The sequence below is a fragment of the Pteropus alecto genome, unplaced genomic scaffold (assembly GCF_000325575.1).
Source record: "Pteropus alecto unplaced genomic scaffold, ASM32557v1 scaffold22, whole genome shotgun sequence".
NCBI lineage: Eukaryota > Metazoa > Chordata > Mammalia > Chiroptera > Pteropodidae > Pteropus > Pteropus alecto.
In genome coordinates, this window is record NW_006434839.1 from 35,987 (window position 1) to 58,799 (window position 22,813).

A 22,813-nucleotide genomic window follows, 5' to 3' on the forward strand; every position below is an offset into this window, starting at 1 on the left:
ACAGTAATATTAATGAAGAAAAAAAGAAGATAGGGAATATATAAAATGAAATCACCTTAACCGAGCTGTTAACATTATTAACTTTAAGAAGGTTAAAGCACAAAAAAAGACTATTCTTGTTCTAACTAGCTTGTTCTAATCTCACCACCTTCCTTGGGAATCGGAAGGACAAAGAGAACTATACAGGAGTAAGGCAGTATAAAGTGCTGAAATTTCAACCAATTAACAAGTGTCCCATGGGGAATTTATATTTCCAAGTACAGATCCTGAAACTTCCTTGTGGAGCTAGTCTGGATACATATCTGATGAGAAATCTAAGTCTGTGAGTAAGGGAGTGAATGTTACAAAGCTACAGATTACAAAAATATGATTTTTATATTTATTCCTCTCACATGCTATCTCAAGAATCCTTCTGCAATCTAGCTATGTATAGACTGCAAAAGTTTATGTAGGATTCTTCTTACAGTTTTATCTTTCAGCAGTAACAGTGAAAATCATTTTAGATCCAGCCTCCTATGCACTTGTCTTTTAAACTCTGAGACTTTCTCTAACCAACCAAAACAATGAATTTTTTTAATAATAAATTTACTAACACTAAAACTCAATCTTATTATGTGATCATTTTCATTCCCACTATATGCTTTTCATTAAGGTTACACACACACACACACAAGTTGGATTCACATAAATTATATCATTTAACATTGATAAAAGTTATGTGAGATACCTAGTTACTGCGCTATTATCCACATCTGACCTAAGATAAAACCCAGGATTGAGAAGGCTAAATTATGTTTAGAAGCAGAACTATTTAGTAAACTGTGGCACAACTGGGATATGAATCTAAAATAGCAAGCACCTCAATTTTAGCCTGTGCTGAGTTCTTCCTTTTCTTTAGTCCTATCGGCCTAGAGCACTGGTGAGGTAGGTCCATCCTGGGTCTATATACAAGAGAGGCAGGAAAGCTTCCTGGGAGAGCATTTACTATAAAGGAAAAACCAATGGGTAAATTTGATGATGGGTAAAAGACCAGGATCCCAGGTAAGGAGAGATACTGAGAACAGCATGGTGTCTTACACTGATTGCCCTCTTTGTGGCAGTGTGCTATAGGAACATTTTGCCAAGAGGCATGTAAGGGAGCTGTTACTAGGGCTGGTTTGGCCACTAAGGTGAGGATTTCTATGCTTACCAAGGGTGACAATGAACCCCCAAAGATGGGGCTTCTGGTGTTAATGCTTTGGACAAAATAATATAAACTCCCTCACCTGCTCTCGCAAGTAGATGCCAACCCTAACCCACGCTGAGCTAAAATCTGTGATATTTTGAGAAAAAAACTAATAAGCAGTGTGGGTTTGAATCAGTACAATCATGTTAAACTCTCAACTTGGTCCTGTTGCTAGCTGTGTCGGGTAAGGCAAGTTACTAAAGCATTCTGAAACTCTGCTTCCTTACCTATGAGAGGATAGAGGGAATTTTTTTACCTTGGTTTCTTAATTTCATGGGAGAAGAAAGATATGGAGTGATAACGTCATATAAGAGAATTAGATTAAAAAAAGAAATCTACGGAAAACATAATATACTATCGCATATATCATACACTTGAATGGCACATGATACATCAAGAGTAGAGAGGAAGAGAATTCAAATGGTACCATAATTATTCTGTTAAATCACTGTTATCATACTGTGCTGGCCGCTTCAGTCTCAAACTTGTGTTAAAAGAAAACAAATTCCTCTTCCATATCATTCTGACAATTTGTGTCCAGAATAAGCGATTTATAGCACCTGGAGCAGGTGCTGTTTGGAATTTTGTGAGATTCCTACAAGTCCTCATCAGACCTGTCGTACTATTGGTGCGCAACGTGGATCTAAAGTGCTATGTCAAGCTATTAGCCTCCCTCGACGCCTTCTTCCTCCTCAACACTTCTTATTCGTATAATAGTTCCTGTAATCATCATCCTGAAGGTCAGCTGTCACCTATATCCAACTCTGTAACCCGAACTCTGGAAAAGGTAATTCTCCCTAATAACTGACTCTCGTATTTATTCTAAACACAAACTCTTTCTAATCAAATGGTACATAGTAGAATGAGGTGAAATAAAGACCCCGATATTTCTCTGTCTCTCATATAGAATATTCATAAAATTAAGCTTTGGTTTGCATAGAAACAGATTCATTAGGCTCAGATTCAGATGCTTTTCCAGAACGAATGTCATCATCATCTTTAGATGTTAAGTTCCGCAGCAGGGAGCTGACTCTACCGGTAGTCCTTCCTGTATTTTTCAGTATGGGACTGCTTCTCCAGGGTCAGTATTCTGTTTTGTTATAGGTGCGCTCCTGTAGCCACGCATGTTATGGGATGATTAGCATACACGTACAGCAATAAGCAAGATGGAAATAATTGAGAAATTTACACAGACGTTTGAGAGAACAAATCCTCAGAAGAACAGAAACCGGACCTTAGGTGGTGCTGAGACCTGGCTGTAGAAGTTCATAGCTCTATCTCTGTATTTCCACTACATGACTCTTATCTCATGGCCTGTGCTCTCCGTGACTTTCTGCTTATGCTTTGTGGTCTGGACACTACCCCATGCTCAGGGACAGAATCTCATCAATACACAGTCTTGATATCAGAAATATAAGACATAGATCTTAGGGTATTTACATCACCATTACCCCAAATCTCACAGAGAACAAATCTTCCACCTTCAAGAGTCTCTCTGGCATGTCTCACATTGATCTCTGTTTCCACTTCACTCTCCTCAGGGCACCCTTGACCTCTGCGTTCCTCAGGCTATAGATCAGCGGGTTCAGCATAGGGTTGAAAAAACTGTAAAACAGAGAAAGGATCTTCTGCTGCTCCTCAGGATGGCGGGACTTGGGGGCCATGTACATGACAATGGCACTGCCAAAGAAGAGCCCGACCACACAGAGGTGGGAGGAGCAGGTGGAGAAGGCCTTTCTGCGGCCGTCCCCAGACTGGATCCGCAGGATGGCAACGAGGATGCGCGTGTAGGACACCAGCACCAAGCTGAGGGGCCCCACTAGGATAAACACACAGGCCGCAAAGATGACAACTTGGTTGAGCCATGTGTCAGCACAGGCCAGCTTGAGGACAGACAGGATTTCACAGAAGAAGTGGTTGATTTCATGAGGCCCACAGAAGGGCAGCCTCAGGATGAGAATCACATGGACCAGAGCCAGGAGGGAGCCACATGCCCAGGAAGTGACAGCCTGAAGAGTGCACACTCTCCAGCTCATGATGACAGAGTAATGCAGGGGGTGGCAGATTGCCACGTACCGATCATAGGACATCATTACCAAGATGAGACACTCAGTGTGGGCAAAAGCCATGTATAAAAAGGTCTGTAGTATGCATGGGACAAAGGAGATGGTTTTTCTCTCATTCAAAAGGTTTGCCAGCATCTTAGGGACATTGTTTGAAGCATATGACATATCAACAATGGCCAGTTGTGAGAGGAAGAAGTACATGGGGGTGTGCAGTCGGGAGTCCAGCCAGATGAGCCCCATGATGACCCCGTTCCCCAACAGTGTGAAAGCAAAGAACAGTGAGAAGAGCCCACAGAGAAGCATCTGCATCTTTGGGCTGACCGGGAATCCCAGGAGAATGAATTCTGTGACCCATGTCTGATTTTCCGTCATGCCCTGGGGACAGTGCCTATATTGGTCACTGCAGTGCACTGTGCGCTGAGGAGCAAATGCAAATCTGGATTAGTTATTAAACAGAAAGAAGGGGTTTACAGTGTACACTGTGTTTGGCTAGTTAGAAATCCTTTTCAGAGTCATTCTGTCAAATCCTTTAATCCACAGTAAAGCAGAAAGACAATCGATTCAGATAACTTGCATAAATAAGCATGGGGTGTCATATATTATTTCCATTTCTACAGAATTTTATTTGATTACAAGATCCATATTTTTACCATCATGATGGCAGCCACAGAATAAACTATTTTCCAAAATAACTAAGCATTTTATTTTTGAGAAAGGCCCATAGTCATATTCTCATATAATTTTACTTTCTAATTTATTTAGTTTTCAAATTTTGTTCCCACTTTCTCCTTATCATTTGTTTTGCTCTTATTTTATAATGTGTGCAGAATATATCAAACATAGCAGGGACTCAATAAGTGAACACAGAGTAAATATATGAAGCCATTAAACTAATGTAAATTAACATATGAATTAGGGAAATTACAAATGCAACTCTGTGTTCACTAGGTTTAGGGCTTAAGCAAAGGAAGTTGGCACTAAGCTTTTATTTCCTAATGCTATGCAGGAAACCTGGCTGTTTCCCTTCTGGCACAAGCAGAGCGATATCACTGATCTGGTCGGCATTCACAGAAATAATTTATGGTACAGGGGCAAGGCAAGTGGTCATCTATGTAAAGAGTAAGCAATATCAAACTACGCCTCCTGCCCTGTGTCAGCCTCTTGCAGGGCTTCTTCCCTGGTTCTGAGTAGATGCTCTTTTCTGGGCCCCATTGCATTTGAATAGTGTCCAATACATTTGAATGGATAGATGGATGGATGGACGAATGGACAGATGGACGGATGGACGGATGGACGGATGGATAGGTGGGTGGATAGATGGATGGATTAAAGGTATTATATTAGAAATAACATCTAAAGTATATATCCTAGAATTTAATCAAGTCATTTGTTTCATTTTCAAGTCGTTTTATCATTTTCTCTGGCTGTCATTCCACCAACCATGGAGCCACAGAGATGACAGAAAGGGAAAACCTGAGATGTTCCATAGAAGTGTACATGACAATTCGTGACAATTCATGATACACATGATCATTCTCAGTGGTAAGCTTATGACCCCAGCTCTGCAAATTCCAAGCCTGTCTTAAGCCCAGAGCTGCCTATTAGTTGACCCTGAACCTCTCATTCTGGATGCTGCCTTCTGGAGCCCACCCTTCCTCCAGACCCCAGCTTCTCTAAACTACCACACTTTGTAAAAGACACTTTACTCACTGTGGCACCAGCCCTGGCCTTATCTCAGAGATACCAGATTTAGAGAAACTTGCACAGAAGTGAGAAGAGATTTTGAAGGTCAGAGATGAGGATCTTTATCTAACAGTCTCTGAAAGCGGGGGACTCTGCAGATGCAGGAGTTGTCTCTGTTCCCTGGATGCAGGCTGATGCAGGAACTGGGGCCTGCTCACCGTGAGACCCAGCTGCAAAGATTTTATAGTGAGGTCATCTCCACTCAAGCCCTCCCAGATTGTTCCTGGGGGTCTCTGAGAGAAATGAGACAAGGACACAAAAGATGCAGACATCATCTCTACCAGGAGAACCAGAAGCTGTTTGTCTTTCTGTTTCCATTTCTCTGGGCCCTGGGGATGAATGTTCAGGGGGAAATAAAACAAGCTGATATGCTGGTATTATTGACTTAATACCCAGACGGATCCATACACATGAAACTTGTATAGTTGTAAGGACAAACATTCTCCTGGGACCACATTGCAAATTATACTCCCCAAGGACTTGGGTGGTGATGGGTTCCTGGATCTCAGTCTTACCCCAGATGGATTTAGTGGAGCTTGGAGAAGGCAAAGCATCATCCTAATGAGACGATGACTTCAAAATTGAACACTAATGTCTTTCTCTTTTTCTCCTTAGATAATTCTAAGTTGGGTATTGGTAGATAACAAAAACACCTCTATCAACCTTTCCACGCTGTGGAAAGAAAGACGCTGAGACCTTTCCACATGGTACCTGAGATTTTATATGGGGTATTGTAAGTAAGGAAAGAGAAAACCTTGAAGAGATGTCGTGGGGTTTAGAGGGCAGGAAATGTTGAATTCCTATCTTTCCTATGATATAATCATGAAGTTCAGTGAACCTCCTGATATGACGATGCCTTGGAATAAGGTGCTGTCTTTATGTTCACGTAATAAAATACAAAGAGAATTTCTTATTTATTTCTGATTGTCCCCCTTATGTGCATCAGGCCTACATGAGTCAATGTGTGTATTTATGTGTGTGTCTGGACGTGTGTATTTTCTCATTGGGCAAAGTTTTGGAGAGAGACATCCAAAATTCATTTATCAGAACACATTTGGTTCTTAACTCAAGAGAAGAAAAGCAAACTGTTAATGTGTAAGCAATGTGGTTCTCTGTTAACAAGGGAGAGAAGAAAATATGCCTATGGTTTTTGGCTCGAAGACTGATCAATAATTCAAAACACATATTTTTATAGACAAAATAAAGACACTCAATGAATGATGTCCTAAAATCTCTGGAGGACTGATAAGTTTAGAAGCTATGTATAGTGGTTAAATAACTAACTGGAACACTTAATGAGATAAAAATAGATTTATTGACTACTGAATAATTAAATAAATTAAAACTGAATAATTAAATAAAATCTTACCAAGATGTTTCCATTTAGATATAGTATCCATATATGTATACTTTTATATTCATAATTTCTATACGTACATAATAATTAGTCATTCATTAATTCACCCAATTTACATTTATTGAATATCTGCTATATGTGGGCATTGTCTGAGACACTGGAAAAGCAAACATGAATGAGATACTGCCTTTATCTTCAAGGATCTTACAGTTTCTCTACAGAGGGAGCCATGCAAATAAAAATTTTAGGGGCTGTTTTAAAAGTACGCACAGTATACTATGGGACCAAAGGAGGATGTGTTAGATTATTCTGAAAGAGAGTGGAGATAGGCTTCATGATGAATGGAACACTTAAACACTCTCCAGAAAGATATGAAATAGACAAGACATGCCAGCTGTAGTTTAGGGTATGAAGAGGACACAGCAAAAGAATGGTATTGGAAAGGGGGTTCACAGACAAGTTTTGGTAGTGTGTCACAGATATTGTACTTCATTATAAATAAAGAGTAGAATGATATGACTAAATATGTGATTACAAAGATTACTTTTTGTTCAGTGTAGAGGGCTCTTTAAAAGAATAAGTTTGGAGACTGCAGGCCAAATTACAGGAAGAGCCGATGCATTCAAATGAGAGACAATAAGTACCTGAGTTAAGGTGGCTGCCATGGGAATGGGTAGGAGAGAATGTACATGAATGAGTAAAGGAAACACAATTATCAGGATTTAGTGACTTTTTGCTGCGGGGTGAGACAAAAAGCAGAGCTGGGATGTTTCCCAGGTTTCTGGCTTATATGGCCGCATGTAGGTAGAGTGGTTTCATTCACTTATACAGAGAATACCCGGAGTAAATGTATTTATGGCAAGGGTTAAAAAGGAGTATAATGTTTAACATGATGTACGTATGGGATATACAGGTGGGTGTTTCCAACAGAAATAAACTAAATTGTCTTGGAGTTCATTAAAGATTTCTAAGCCAACGATATGGATTTGGGAATCACATGCGCAAATGATAAAGTCATGGTAATTAACAAGGTCACATAAGGAGAACAGGTTCAGTGAGTAGGAGAAGGACCATATCTTCAGAATGACCAATATTTAAGACACAAACAGAAGAAGATGCATCTCCAAAAGAGAATGAGAAAAAAGATCAGAGAGACAGGAAGCAAACCAGAAACTATGCTAGGATGCAAACAAAGATATCCACTTCAATCGTGTGAGTAATTCTAATTTTTAGATGCAAGAGTATTTTTTCATAGGGCTACACTGAAGTTAACATTTATAGAAAAATAAAATATAACCAAAATTACTAAGAGAAAGCCATTATTATCCTTCAAAAATAATATAGCACTTTTCTGCATCATTTCCCATTTGCACTGACAAGTACAGAGGTGAATATTATGGTACATGTATAGAAAATTTTAATTTCCAAATTTCCTGGTATTAAGCAGTTAACTAGACATACCATACAAATGTTCAGTAACTTCATTGCAAAAATGAAAAGTAGTTATTACCCTGCGTGAAACGGGACTAAATGGATAGAATATTACGCCCAGGATAGAGAGGCAGATGATCAAAGCTCCCCAACAAGAGACTTTTCAATAGTCCACCCTGCCAGGAATCCGCCACATTCAAAAGGAGCTTCTATCAGTACCCAGAAAGCACATCTCTACTCCAGCAACTTATCAAGTTTATTCTTAATTCTTCAACATACTCAGATAGGGCTGATGATTGAGAAAGTAATCAATTTCACACTATCTCATTTTTCTCCAATGAGAGGACAAAAGTCAACACTATCTCTCAGATCTCCGGGACCACAGTATAAACTCTAGGGGAAGAACAAGGAGCAATGGCATCTTCAAACACAGAAAAATCAGTATTAGATATTCAGTGCATTAATCAATATGAACCTGAAGGACAAATTGTACACCTGTTAATTTGTTGGGGCTTTTTTTTAGAAAACTATTAAATTCTCCTTCTCTCTCTCTACCGCTAAGCATTTGATAGAGTCCTTAGGTGATAAAATATTTCTCAAAGCAGGGTCCAAGGACCACCAGCATGAGAAGAGTACTTCACTCTTAATAAGAAAACAACATGCACTTTGCAAATTTGAAGGCTTAAGTAAATGTAAGGTATTATTTTTTAAAAAAAGTTTTTATGCATGCAAAGAACCTCAGAGACCATTGTAGCCAAAGGTGTCATTTTAAAGATAAGAATACTGAAGGTAGAAAGCTATGACTTCTTCAAGACTAAAGGTGTATTTATGATAAGAACCCAGACATCTCAAATTTAGTGTAATTCAAAACGTAATGCTTAATTTTTCTTGTCTTACCTTTCACAGTAAGTTTCATAACTATCCCTTCGAGGTACTCAAGTGAGAAACTGAGTCATTCTTGCTGCTGCTTCTTCTCCAAAATTTATTTGCATTTGTTCACTTCTCTCCATATTCAATGTTATTTCAATACTCCACAGTCTCTGAGGGATGCCTGGATTAGAAGAGAAGGAGAGAGGTTAGAGCCTCATAGTTAAAAAGGGCCTTAATTACATATGTTTAGCTTTAATTTTAAATTTAATAATATAGAGATTCGCTACATCAATTAAAACTTATTGCATAATCTTAAATAGGTGTCCTATTTCTGGACCACAGTGCCTACAGTATACTATAAATATTATTTTATTATCCCATAATTATCTTAGCTCTAACAAAGAGATTGTGTTATTATTTTTGCCTTAAAAGCATTAATTAGTTAAATTAAAATACTCGATCTTGTACCTTTCTTAATTTCTGTGGGGCTTTATTTGAGTCGGGCTGACAAAATCCAATAAATGAATATAAAGTCTCTTAATTTGGCCTCTGGCTTCCATTCCTGTCACCACACAAGCTATTCTCTACATAGTAACAATTATCCCTTTAAAATGCAAAGCATATTAACATATTTCTCCTGAAAATCTCCAACACCCTCTCTTTGAACAATAAAAAATCCAAATTCCCTTTGAAGCCTTTGACAGCACTGAATGATCCAGTTCTTCCTCCCTCTTAAACCACATCTCTGTTTTTCTTCCTCTTTCATCAGTATGTTAAGCAATACTGGACCTAGAACAAGTTGTAGATCAGATTAACCTTCTAGCCTCAGCGTTTTTGCACTTGCTCATCCCTGTGCCAGAAGTGTGTTCTCAGTTTGTCACTTAGCTCCTTCTCCCCCAACCACACTTACATCATCTAGCACAGCAGCACATGTCGCAAATAAAATTCTCATGTCATTTCATTGTTTGCTTCTTTGTCTTCTCTTCTAGAAGGAAAGTCCTTAAGTGCAGGGACTAAGTGCTGTTTCATTATACTGAAATCTCAGTAGCTTCTCATAGTAGGTGCTCACTTAATTTGCTGCATAAATAAGTCAACACATAAATGGTGATTAGCCTTATTTCACAGTGACTATTTAAATAATTAAGGACATAATGTATTAGTAATTTTCTTTATCCTTTTCATAAAATAAACATTTTCATTGAAAAATATTTTTATGGCCTTAGAAAAGCAGATTTTCCTCATATGTTTGCTCATGGATTGCCACTGTCATTAAATTAAACTTAGTATGACTTATAAGAGTGGGAACTAATCATCAAAGTGAATTACCAGTCAGTACCCCTTTAATAAAATCTTTTCAAATAAATAAAAATTGTCTAGTTTAAATGCGTGCACTCTGCTTAGTTGTATTCTCTATCAGGACCTACATTTTGTTGCTAACTTTATCCTCGAACCCTGAATTGAGTTCTAGAAACATAATCTTTCACCTTCTAAAACCTTAACTGGTAACGATAAATGACACTTCGGTTCAAGTCTTGATACATGTCAAAAACTGTTCCAGGAACTTAGCATATATGCTCTCAAGCAGCAACTGATAAAAATATAGTGAAACAGAATGACTAGATGTGAATGAGAGGATTGAGACTCTTAAGAAGTTAAGTAACCTTGAACCCAGGTCTGTCTGACTACAAATTCCATGCTCTTAACCACTGCCCTATGTTGCATGTGGCAAGCCCAGGAGGCACATGAATATAGATGCTCTATGGCAAAATGGTCATGCTCCCCATCCAGTTTCATTTACTTTACTGCTTGTTACACAGAACAGCTTTTTAAATGCTTTCTTCCTTCCTTAATTTTAAATTAATGTATAGGCTCAAAGTAGAGAAAAATGAAATTCACCCAGACCACCATTCAGAGATAACTTTTAACATTTGCTGTATTTTTTTTTCAGATTTCATGTATTTTTAACATAAAACTTCCTATGCTATACCACTCACCATAATAATTTGGGCAATATATCAATTAATTGTTGTATAATATCCCATTGTATGAGCATATCATGATTTACTTAATCATTTTAGATATTGATTTTTTTCATGTACTAAAAATATTATACTATTTTTAAATACTACAGTAATGTTAAACAGATTATAGTATATACATACTTTTTCTATAAGTTTAAAATAATTTCAAGATAAATTATTCACAAAAATAAAAAAATATTTTTATTAAGAAATTTCGCCTTAAAAAAATCATCCTTTGCAACTTTTTAAACTTACACTGAAAATTTTACAGGCCAATTTAAATTATGCAAGGGATTTTGAAATTTACATATATACATACATCTACAACTATTTTTATATTTATGTGCATAATTTTAACCATGATTTCACTAAAACATAACTTGTACTTCATCAAAATTTAAAACTTCTGTTTTGAAAGCACCAACAAGAAAATGAAAAGGCAAGCTACAGAATTAAATATTTGTAAGACATCTTTCTGAGAAAGGACATCAATCCGGAATATATAAAGATTTCTTAAATTTAAAAAGGAGACAAATGACTCAAATAATAAATGGGTAATGGTTTGAACAGATACTTCACAAAAGAAGATATATAAAGGGTCAATAAGCACATTAAAAGATTTTCAACCAAAAGTCATCAGAAAATACATATCAAAACAAGGAGATATCACAAAAGCCCACTATAAAGGTTAAAAATTTAAAATCCAGTTGTAGTAAAGAAGTCAGTTAATTGGAATTCTCACATACTGCCAGTGGGTAATATGAAATGGAATAATTTTTCAGTGCCTCATTAACTAAAACGTTTCTACCTGGTAAAGTAAGGAAATATTTTCAGGTATTTTCCAAAGAAAATGAAAGTATGTTCACACAAAGACATGTACACAAATGTTCAGAGCTGCTTTACAGAAAATAACAATAGTTAAGTGAAAGAAAACAGGCAGAAAAGATAATATTCTGTATGACTGCATTCATATGAAATTGTGGAACCAGCAAAATTAATCTATAGTGATGGAAATTTACAAAGGTGTTATCAGTGGTTACATAGGTCAAAGGGTGGAGAAACATAAATATACTGTAAAAAGTCACCAGAAAATTTTGGGGTGATGGAAATGATCTATATCTTGATTATATTGATTTGTCATAACTCATTGGACTATACTCTTAAAATAGATATACTTGTGTATAAGCCAGTAAAGCTGACTGTAAAACAAAATGACTTTATGCTGATGGTTCCAATGCCAATCTTACCTATCTGCATGCTTTCTACCCTATCACCATCGCACAGCTGTACCTTCCTCAACTGTGGGAAAGTCCTCGAAGTACTTGCTTATTTGCTCAATCGATTACTTATTTGCTCAATACATCCAACGTCCCAACCATGCTATCTCCATACTCTGCATCTTGGGTACCTCCAGTGCATGTCCGCAGGTTCATGCACCACCACCCAACCCACACCCAAACTACTGGCTCATTTCTTCTTCTAGGAAAAGAAGGTATGAAAATGGTAACATCTGTTATTTCATAATTTTTTTCTCTTTTATCATTTGTTTTCACTGACTTCTTTCTTTTGCTTTTTGTTTTTCCCTCTTATTGGAAAATCCATACATGGAGTTTTATAAAAGGTGATAGGGTGGTCCAGCTAGTTATTTTATTGCGATACTTTCAAATACAAATGTCTCTTGGACTTATGGTTTATTCAATGAGTTCTTCAACCTCTTGTCTAATTGTGAGCAGGAGGGGTAGCATACACCTGAATGTGAGAGTCTGGGGTACAGGGAGTATAAATGAGCTCACACTCTCATCCGTCAGTGCTCAGACCTTCTCTTAATTCCTGTTTGCAGACCCAAGCCTTAGTGGCTTCTGCTTTGTTTGGTATCCCAGAATCTAGGGCTTCTTATCTTCAGTTTCTCCATAGAATGAACCTCCGGGCTCCTGCCCAGAGTGAGTTTTTGCCTAGCTGTGTGGGGATGCTACAGAAGTCAGAAGATTCAACCACTGTAATAACAGACTTTCAGCTTATCCCCATTTTTGCCCTTTTGCATACCCCTACCCTCCACTATTGCTAGTGTCCTCAGGTCTGTAGCCCATCAGGGGCCCTTGGAGATAGCCTGTCTTACTTCCTGTTGGTTTCTCCTTCTGCATGCTCATTAGTTGGTAGCTTCTTCTCTAATAAGTTAGTTGTCATTCCCCTGTGTCTTTTCCATATTCAAAAACATGCTGCAATTTCTCTTGTTCACATATGCCTCCTCTGCCATTCTATTTGTTCCTGCAGGTTATGTCTTTTGCTCTTGCCATTTCAATGGTATCTGGGAAGGGAGAAGAGATAAATGGGTACAGTTTCCTTGTGCTAAGAGACCACTTATTATAACTTGTAATTGTGTATTTCTGTCAATTCTTCACTCTAAGAATTCTCTCTCTAAAGTGAATTAAATCTAATTCATCTAAATTGTTACACAAGAAAATTGCCATAGCATATTCAAGAAAATATTTTGACTATTACTAGCTTGCTGGCTTTTTTTTTTTCCAGAAGGGATATGAGGAACAGGGAATTATTTACCTACAAGTTATAAACTGAAGATTCTTTATTAAATTCTATTAGAGATGTCATATTACTATTTTTCCTGCCTAAACTGTCTATAATAAATCTAATCTATCCCAGGTTCTTCTTTCATTTACCTTAATCCCAACACTGTTCCACTGGCATGTTTGATAGATGGTGAGCATGAAAACCAATGTGAACACAAGGTCAAGAAATTCAAAAGAATTGGTCACTTCAACAATAAATATCAGTCTGCTTCATTGCTTAGCTTCGTGGACCCAAACTTACTTCTACAAAAGAGTATGAATTAATGTTTTTCATCCTTAATAGATTAATCTGTTTAATTAAATGTTCAGTCTGGTTTGTGTATAAGCACATATGTACACATTCTTTGTGTGCTGATTTCCTCAGGTGAGGGTATCACCTGCCATATCCATCAGGTCAAAGACATGAGGTAGCCTGAATGTGCACATGGGGTTGCTGAGAGGGCATTTATATTCCTTGTGGCAGACCAGGAAAGTGCTCTACATCTTCCATTCGCTAGCTGACAGGACAAAGCTGAGAGGCTCAAAGTCTGCACTCAACTAATTGGAAAAGCCTCAACCTATCAGTGACCTATTAAGTCCTTCTGGAGTACTCTCCATCACTTCCTCCCTCCCTCAGTGGCTATGAATAAATCTAGAGAGATTCTAAGTTGAAAGGTATGTGCCCCTCTGAGCCTGCCTAGAGAATCACCTTCAGAGTTTCACAGTTTTCTTCCCCTTGCTCCCAAGAGCTCCTACAACTTCAGTTATTTCACTAAGGAACTTCAAGGTTCAGGTACCATTTAGAGAACTCATTAAAAAGACGAAGCTGGAAAGTTGCCTCAGACATCTTGACAAAGATATTTTTAAAGGTTTTTAATTGATCTCAAAGGGACAGAAATTATTACAGGATCTAAAAAGTAAGTGTCAGAAAACAAATCTCCTTGTGGAGTTCATTAAAACTTCACCACTATTAATTACAGCAGGATCACTCTCATCTAGGCAACTGCTCAAGAGACCAAGGGGGCACTTGGCCTTTTGGGGAAAAGTCCTTGTTGTTCAACTATGGGGCCCCACAGTTAATGCTTAAGTGGTATGTGGAGACACTTTTGTTGGAGGCTGCCTCTCCAAGCAGCTTATCAATGAATTGAGCTCTTTTCTCATCCATATAATTAGATAAGAGAATAACAAACCAAATAAACTACTATATATTCCAGGCATATTACTAAGACCTTCATATGAATTATTATCAATCATCAAAATGATATTTAAAAAGTGAATATTTATCGCCTTGTTTATAAAAGAAGCAAGTTCAGTCAAGTTAAATAACTCATCCTAGCTCATGTAAGTGACAGCCCCCAAATTTAAAACTGATTCTAAATCTTTTCCCATTTTTCTGCTGATACAGCCTAGCATGAACTCAAGCGCACTCCCTCTAGATGTACTCATAGTCCCTAGTTCAGCCACCCAAACAACTATCCTGTGTATTTCTTCCTTGGCAACAGCAAGTAAGACAAAACAGGGAAACATTAACATTAACTGAAGACATGATGATAAAGGATATAAGCTAGAAATTCTTCGAATTACCATTATTCCAACATTAACATTTCCTGCTGCTATCATATTTCTGTCCCAATTACTATTAACTCCAGGTTTGACTCCACCATCTCCTGTCACAAAGTGCATGTGAACACCTTTACTGGTGCACTAATATAATAGAATCTTTCTCAGTACACAGATACCAAATTGATGCCAAATTATTCAACTCTCTTAGTCCTGTAAGCCTTAACTAAGACCCAACGTGTGAGAGAATGCTTAGGGTTAATAAGCTGCAATGTTTGTCTAAGTCCTCCAAGAGCAGATATCAAGACAAGATTAGATGTGCAAACGAAACACCATGAGGTAAAATTAGGAGGGATCCAATGAAAGCCTGGAGGGCCATTTGATGCAGGTTTGATTCCTGTGAAGGAAGAGAAAAGGAAGGGATCAAGGCATATGTATCAACTAGAGTCACAACCAGAAATAGATGGTTCATTCAAATTTGGTAATTGGAAGAAAGTTTAACAAAGGGAGTATTTATGAAGGGCATGTGGAAATCACAAAGGAAAGTGCAAGATCCCAGGATAGTGGAGGATCCTCGGCTGGCAATAAAACCTCTTGATAAATTCTAGGCCCGCAGGAGAGATTGCTGATACTAGAATCTGGAGACAAAGAAGAATATGTAGAAAGGGTAGCCTGATAGAAACTGGAATCATAAATCAATTGAACCAGTCCACACTGACCCAGTAGGAAGTGAAAGAATTCTAGACCTCATTCTCCTCCTTCTCTCCAGCCTCTTGTCTCTGTTTCCAATTAGCCAGACCCAACAAGAACCCAGAGGGCAGTGAAGCCCCATGGTGTAGTATATACAGATCAGGCTTATCAAACACAGAACAGAGCAGAAAATGATGAAGTATGGATACAGGGGGCAAAGGGAAGGTGTCCACATAGCATGTGATGTGTATATTCATCAAAACTGGCCATGGTTTTGGACTCTTCAAAAATGCCAATGACATGAAAGACAAAGGGGAAAGAAATCCTTCAAGATTAAATGAGACTGAAGAGATATGAAACTAAATGCAATGAATGATCTTTGATTAGAGCCTAAATTGAAAAAAAGCCCAGCGATCCATTAGTAGTTAATATTGTATCAATGTTAAATTTTGTGAGTGTGATAATGGTACTGTATTTAATACTTGTTTTTAGGAGATACACACTAAAATATTCAGGGGTAAATAGTGTATACATACATGCTCTTTTAAACTTAACTCATAATGTCTAAATCATACTTTTAAATGTGTGTGTGTGTGTGTGTACATATATAGATACATATTCCCCTCCTTAATCTCAGCACTATTGACATTTTGAGCTCAGTAAGTCTTTGTTGTGAAGGGCTATCCTACACATTGCAGGATGGTTAGCAGCATCCCTGGTCTCCACCCACTAGATATCTGTAGCACCCTTCTCAAATTATAACAATCAAAAATATCTGCAGACATGTCCCCTGGGACACAGGCACAAAACTGCCACTAATATATGTGTATTTATATTTATATAGTAATGTCTAGATAGCCGACTATGAAGAGAAAGCAATATAGACAGATAATAGATAGATGTATATGTATACATATATACATGATAGAAAATATGAAAATACTAACAATTAGCTATTAGCAAATATAAGTGTAGATATAGATATTCATTATATTATTCTTTCCAAAATTCTGTAATATAAATTTTCACAAAAAAATAGAGAAAAAGAAAAATTAAATAATATATAATCTGGATTGACAAAAAATATAATTCAAAAATAAGACAAAGAAAAGCAAAATGTATGACAGTCTGACTTTGACTCACTTTTCTTCTTTCATTATTTACCTTGACTTATTTTTTATAGCCACAAGGTACAAAAAATTTGTTCATATATACTTTTTATCTCTTACTTTTCTAAATTATCCAACACAGACCAGTTATCCGGCACAGAGGTAGCCATCAAAAGTCAATTGTTATTACTATAAGACTTTTAGGGTCAATATCATCTTTAGTCATGTTAAACAATCAAACTAATATACAAAGAAACCCTACCCTGAACGATCAGTCCAATTAATGAGCACATCTTTCCCAGGCAACCTGCTTGTGGCCCTTCACTCCAATCTTTTCTCCTTTTTTTACCCCATTTGCCAGTCTCTCCTCTCATACATAACTCCCGAGTTTAATTTAAATGTTTTGGTTTTTTTTTAAGTGTTCTTTCCACATTTAAGCCTTCCAATAAGGTCATTCGTCTTTGGCTAATTTTAAATTCAGTTATTTAACCTAAAGCTTAGTGATTTTACTGAGCTACTTTTTAAAAAAATGAAACTAATGTGACTTAAAAAGAGAAAAGAAAGAAAAACACACCGGGGGAACAAAAGGCATAGATGATAGAGGCTTTGTTCATTCCTCTTGCAACTAAATCAAAGTTGTTGTAGAAACACGGAGCAAACAGCAAGCAAAGTCGCCTGGGATCTAGATAAACAGAAGCACTACAACTAGGGAGAGAAATAATCAACCTGCAATGGTAGAAGGTAGGAGCGGGCAAAGATACAAGGTTGCCCGGTCTCGAGTGGCTGAGTGGGGCAGAGGCTGTGGCAGTGGCAGTGGCAGCTGCAGACGCCTCTTAAAGCCTCTTAAAGGAGCCATGTCCGCAAGCAGACTTTCACAGTGACAGACCTGCTCACTCTGAGCACCAGTACTAGGAGGGCTGTCCCCAGGGCACCACGGACTTACAGGGGTACACTGAGTTGTCAGAGTGAGGGCCGGAGTCAAGGCTCTCTCCGGGGCAGAAGTGCCAGTGGAATCCATTGTTCCTCTGTTGAGCCCTCCATACTCCTAGTGTGCTGATGCAGTACTACCATAGCTGAGGGGTCATCAAACTGGATAACAGAGGTTCTCTGCAAAGAGGATTCCCTGGAACTCTGCCTCCCCCAACTCACAGCCCCATCCAAGTCACATCCAGTTTGTCTTCTGTGAGTCTGGTGTTCCTTGCTGAGCTAGCTCCAAGACTCACACTAGTGGCAGCTAATCGCGGTTTCTGATGCGGCCTCTTGAGGCGACTATAAGCACAGCATCTGTGGATTGCTTGCTGAATCTTAACAAGTGGCCTCAGAGGGGCACAGGCTGGGGTTAAACTTGGCCTGCAGCTGAACCCCTCTCAGGACTGTGCCACTAGACACCTACTACACAAAGCCGCGCTAATAAGACCGGGAGATTTAGGAGCTTTGCTTAGTACATAGAAACAGACACAGAAAGGCAGCCAAAATGGGAAAACAAAGAAGCAGAAACCATATGAGAGAACAGAACAGAGATCCAGGAATAATGGAGTCAAGCAATCTTAACAGATTTAGAGTTCAAAACAATGGTTATGAAGATGCTCAGTGAACTTAGGGGAATAGTAGATAAACTCAGTGAGAACTTTAAAAAAGGGATAAAAAACATAAAATGGAAATCGAAATTATTAAAGGGAACCAGTCAGAAATGAAGGACATATTATCTGAGATGAAAAGAATCTTAGAGGGAATCAACAAAATGGATAGAGAGGATCCAACCACTGATATAGAGAATGGAGAAGCCAAGGACACCTAATCATAATGGCAAGAAAAAAGACTCCGAGACTATAATTTAAGGAGCCTATAGGACGCAATTAAATGTAAAAATATCCATGTCATAGGGATACCGAAAGGAAAACAAGAAGTTGAAGAGCTATTTGAAGAAATAATGATGGAAAACTTCCGTCACTTGGTGAAGGAAATAGACATACAACCCCAGAAAGCTCAGAGAGTCCCAAAAAAGATGAACCCGAAGAGGCCCACACCAAGAAACATTATAATTAAAATGCCAAAGGTTAACTACAAAGAGAGAATCTTAAAAATAGCAAGAGAAAAGCAGTTAGTTACCTACAAGGGAACACCCATAAGACTGGCAGCTGATTTCTCAAAAGAAACTATGCAAGACAGAAGGGCTTGACACAAAAAAATTCAGTGATGAAGACCCAGGATCTACAACCAAGAATACTTTATCCAGCAAAGCTATCATTTAGAGTTGAAGGACAAATAAAGAGCTTCCCAAAACAAAAAATAGCTAAAGGAACTTATCAACACTAAGCCAATATTACAAGAAATGTTGGAGAGACTTCTTTAAGAAGAAAAAAACAGGTATCAAAAACAGGAATAAAGAATGGTAACAACTACATTCCTATCTACAAGTACCTCAAATAGAAAATAACTAAGTGCTCCAACCAAAAGATAGAGTGGCTGAATAGACAGAAAAATAAGATCCCTACATATGCTGCCTACAAGAGACTCAGTTCAGATTAAAAGACACACACAGACTAAAAGGAAGGGGATGGAATAAGATATTACCTTGATAGACCTAGAGAGTATTGTACCGAATGAAATAAGTCAGATAAAGACAAATATCACATGATTTCAAGTACATGTGAAATCTAAAGAACAAAATAAACAACAACAACAAAAACAGAAATAAACTCATAGATACAGAGAATATTTTGAGGGATAATAGATGGGAAGGGGTTGGGTGGGATGGCGAAAAAGGGCAAAGGGATTAAAAAATTCAAATGGATAGTTACAAAATAGACATTGAGATATGGAGTATAGCATAAGGAAAGTAGTTAACGATGTTGTAACAAATATGTAAGGGGAAAGAGGGGTACTAGATTTAGTGGGGTGATCACTTTGTGATTATAAAGATCTCTAATCACTATGCTGTACAACTGAAACTAATATATTATTGTATGCCAACTATAATCGAAAAAAACTCATTGAATTGTACAATGTAAAAAAAAAGAAAGAAAGAAAAGCACACTATGTACCTATTAATCTCCTTTATTTCCCCTTCTTTTCTCACTCTCTGCCATTGTCACAGGGAGCCTTGTGGCCATTCATAACCTTTGAAACATTAAATCCACTCATCAGCTTTCTCATTCATTTAAGTCCACTCATCCTGATTCTTTGACCACATAAGAACCTCTTGTCCATTGTTCCTCCTTTTCTTCTATTAGCTTTCACTTATTTTCTTATCATGCTTAGACCCCATGTCCCATCATTTTAACAATGTTTTTAATAAATCATCTCATTCTTATTGTCCTTTCACTGAAACTGCCTGAAAAACACACCATTCTTGGGTCAATTCCATGGTCTTACCATTTTCCCCCTCACGTTCAGGCTTACCACAGCCAAACACACACACACACACACACACACACACACACACACACACACACACACACACACAAATGGCATTACTGAAGAAGCAGTTTCCAATACCTTTCCTAGAAAACTTAACGGCGGGTAAAAAACCTCACATACAAAAAAAAAATTCCCAACACAACATGTGAAAATGGCAACCAAGCACTTCTCCATAATGTTTTTTTAAAAATTGATGAAGTTCTTTTCTCTACAAAAACAAAACGACTGCAAAGAATCGAGACTTTGCAGAGAATCAAGAAGTTAGGAAAGATATGTTGATGTAGCTGACAGAAGTGAAGTATGAGAAACAAAGCTTAAAACAGAAATAAAAAACTACATTAAAATATCCCAGAAATGAAGCTGAAATAGGAATGAGGAAAATAGAACAGAGACAGTGGTGGAAACACACTAAGGAATACTAAACATATAAATAAGAAAAGCAAGCATAATCAAATCGAAATTGAGAATTAAAATGAAGTAGTAGGAAAATAAAAGGTATGGAAAAAAGGCATATGAGAGCTAATATTTATTTTTAGAAAATATGTCATAAAATACAAATATTTTAAAATATAATTCAAGAAAATTTTCCTCAAGTAAAAAAATACATAATCTAGAGATTAAAAAAAAAACTAAGTCTCTGGGAAACTGACACAGATGGTTATATAATGATATATCCTACTAATATTACTAGGTTAAAAAGATAAAGAAATATGAAGTTAGCTGGAAAAAATAAAAATCTACTTATTAAAAGCAAAAAGAATCAGTTTGAACGTATACATTTCCATAACAATATTCAAAATTTTTGAAGCAACAACTACACAATCCTCCTGGAAAGAAAGTATCATCCAAGTTTTATACCCAGCTGAATGGCTGTACAAATGCAAAGGCACAAACAGTATAGAAAATGAAGGAATTAAAGAGTATCGGTCCTAAAAATCTATAGCAAAAGAATTGGCAGTGAGCACTGAATCTTTTTTAGTTGTAGGACTATGAATATAAATATGAGGTTTAAGGTAGTAGAACAGAATTCAAATGCTTAAAATATGCTCTGACAATGTAAAAACAAATATTAATAAAAGTTGAGAGGAGAAGAAAGGAGATTGTGTAATGCTGAATCCCTTACCTTTCATAGTTAGGAGAACTGGTGTTTCACTTAAATATGACAAATCAGTAAAAGAGATATAAGTACAATTAATTGATGAAAGTAATTACCAAGTATGATAATAAAAGCAATGAAAGTCAGGTGAGGCGGGAGAAAGAAGGCAGGATAAAGAATATATAAATTTTATTATTGCTCATAGTAGGTAATTACCTACCTTTGACAGGTAATTAAATTCAATACAAAGAAATAGAAGAATAAGGATGCTATACAAAATTATAGATATAAAATATAACCCTTAGAAAGAAACCGTTGTCATAGCAATAAATATAGTCTTAAACTCACTGATTAAAAGAACTTTAAGACTGGATTTTTAAAAAGTTCAATTCTATGCTGTTCACAAGAAACAGTTACAGCAGAGAAATCCAAAATATCAAGAAAGAAAAGTGTGAGGGAATGGTAAACAGCAAAAACATAAACGTATAAGTTATAATCTTACTATCAAAAAAGGTTCAATGTAGAGCCAATAAAGCATCAATAAATCATATAACAGCATTGATAACACCAAGAAACAAAACACAGATGATAGTTTTAACTATGTAACTTCAAATGAAAAAAGGTCAACCTTCATAAAGCAAAAACTACAAGCTACTTAAAAATGACAAGGAAAAAAGAAGCGGTAGGAGACATTAGTGCACCTTGCCCAGCCATATCAGATCATTGAAACAATTTAAGATCTAGAGGACTAAAAATAGCATAATTAATAAAGTACATCTAATTAATATTTCACTGACTCTGAATCCTGAAAACAGAAAATAAATCTTCTTTTCAAATGCTAAAACATCACCAAAAAGAGAAAAAAAGGGAAAAAATGGATGAAAAGGGCCATATATCAAGCTCCCCAAAATACTAATTTCAAAACATAGAATATAGGCACTATTTTCTAAACACAATGAAAAAACTAGATAATTGATCTAGTTATCTGATAAGAACAATGAAATTCCATACCTTAAAATTTTAATATAACATGTAAACACTCTGTGAAGAAAACTTTAAAACACTCCTTAGTGATGCAACAACCTAATCTAATGAAAAATTACCATACTCTTGAATAGGAAGAAGCATTATAAATATCCCAACTTCCCTAAGCAATTCAGTAAATAGGCAATCCCAAAGCAGCAACAGTATTTGTTTTGTAATTAGATAGGATGATGCTAAAATCATACAGAAAAGTAAAAATCATGAACCACCAGGAAAATTCTATAAAAGAAAAGTTACAAGGTAAATCAGCCTTTTTTTAAATTAATTTATTTTACATTAATTAATGAAATCCAGTAAGTTTCAGCTGTACATTCTAACAGTAAGATAGATACATACATACATACATACATACATACATACATATATAGATAAATTTACACTGTGTTCACCTCCCATAGTTAGATTTCTTTCTGTCACCACACATTTGACCCCTTTTACCCCATCTATTTCCCTCCTTCCCCCTCCCCCTACCCTCTGGTAACCACTAGTCTATAGTCCATGTCCATGAGTCTCTGTTTCAACTTTTTCTGTCTGGCTTATTTCGCTTAGCATGATTATCTCAAGGTTTATCCATGTTGTCGCAAATGGCAGTATTTCATCTCTTCTTATGGCTGGGA

General features: G+C 36.9%; 2 protein-coding genes across 9 annotated transcripts in view; both read right to left on the reverse strand.

Moving 5' to 3' along the window:
* The window catches only part of LOC102894895 (olfactory receptor 2A14), a 311,951-nt gene that overhangs the window by 34,549 nt on the left and 254,589 nt on the right, over positions 1–22,813 (reverse strand). For 7 of the 8 annotated variants that reach the window (XM_025045874.1, XM_025045876.1, XM_025045873.1 and 4 more), the window contains 2 exons: positions 9,603–9,769; positions 8,720–8,873 (listed from right to left, as the gene is read on the reverse strand). The gene's annotated coding sequence lies outside the window, so the exon portion shown is untranslated. Of the gene's footprint in view, positions 1–8,719; positions 8,874–9,602; positions 9,770–12,829; positions 13,007–22,813 lie in introns of those variants that run through there. The other variant, XM_025045879.1, reaches the window with a different exon arrangement.
* LOC102892427 (olfactory receptor 2A5) lies at positions 2,698–3,689 on the reverse strand. The gene has a single exon (XM_006910444.1). It carries the CDS (start codon positions 3,661–3,663, stop codon positions 2,731–2,733), a length of 933 nt encoding a protein of 310 aa, XP_006910506.1. The 5' UTR covers positions 3,664–3,689; the 3' UTR covers positions 2,698–2,730.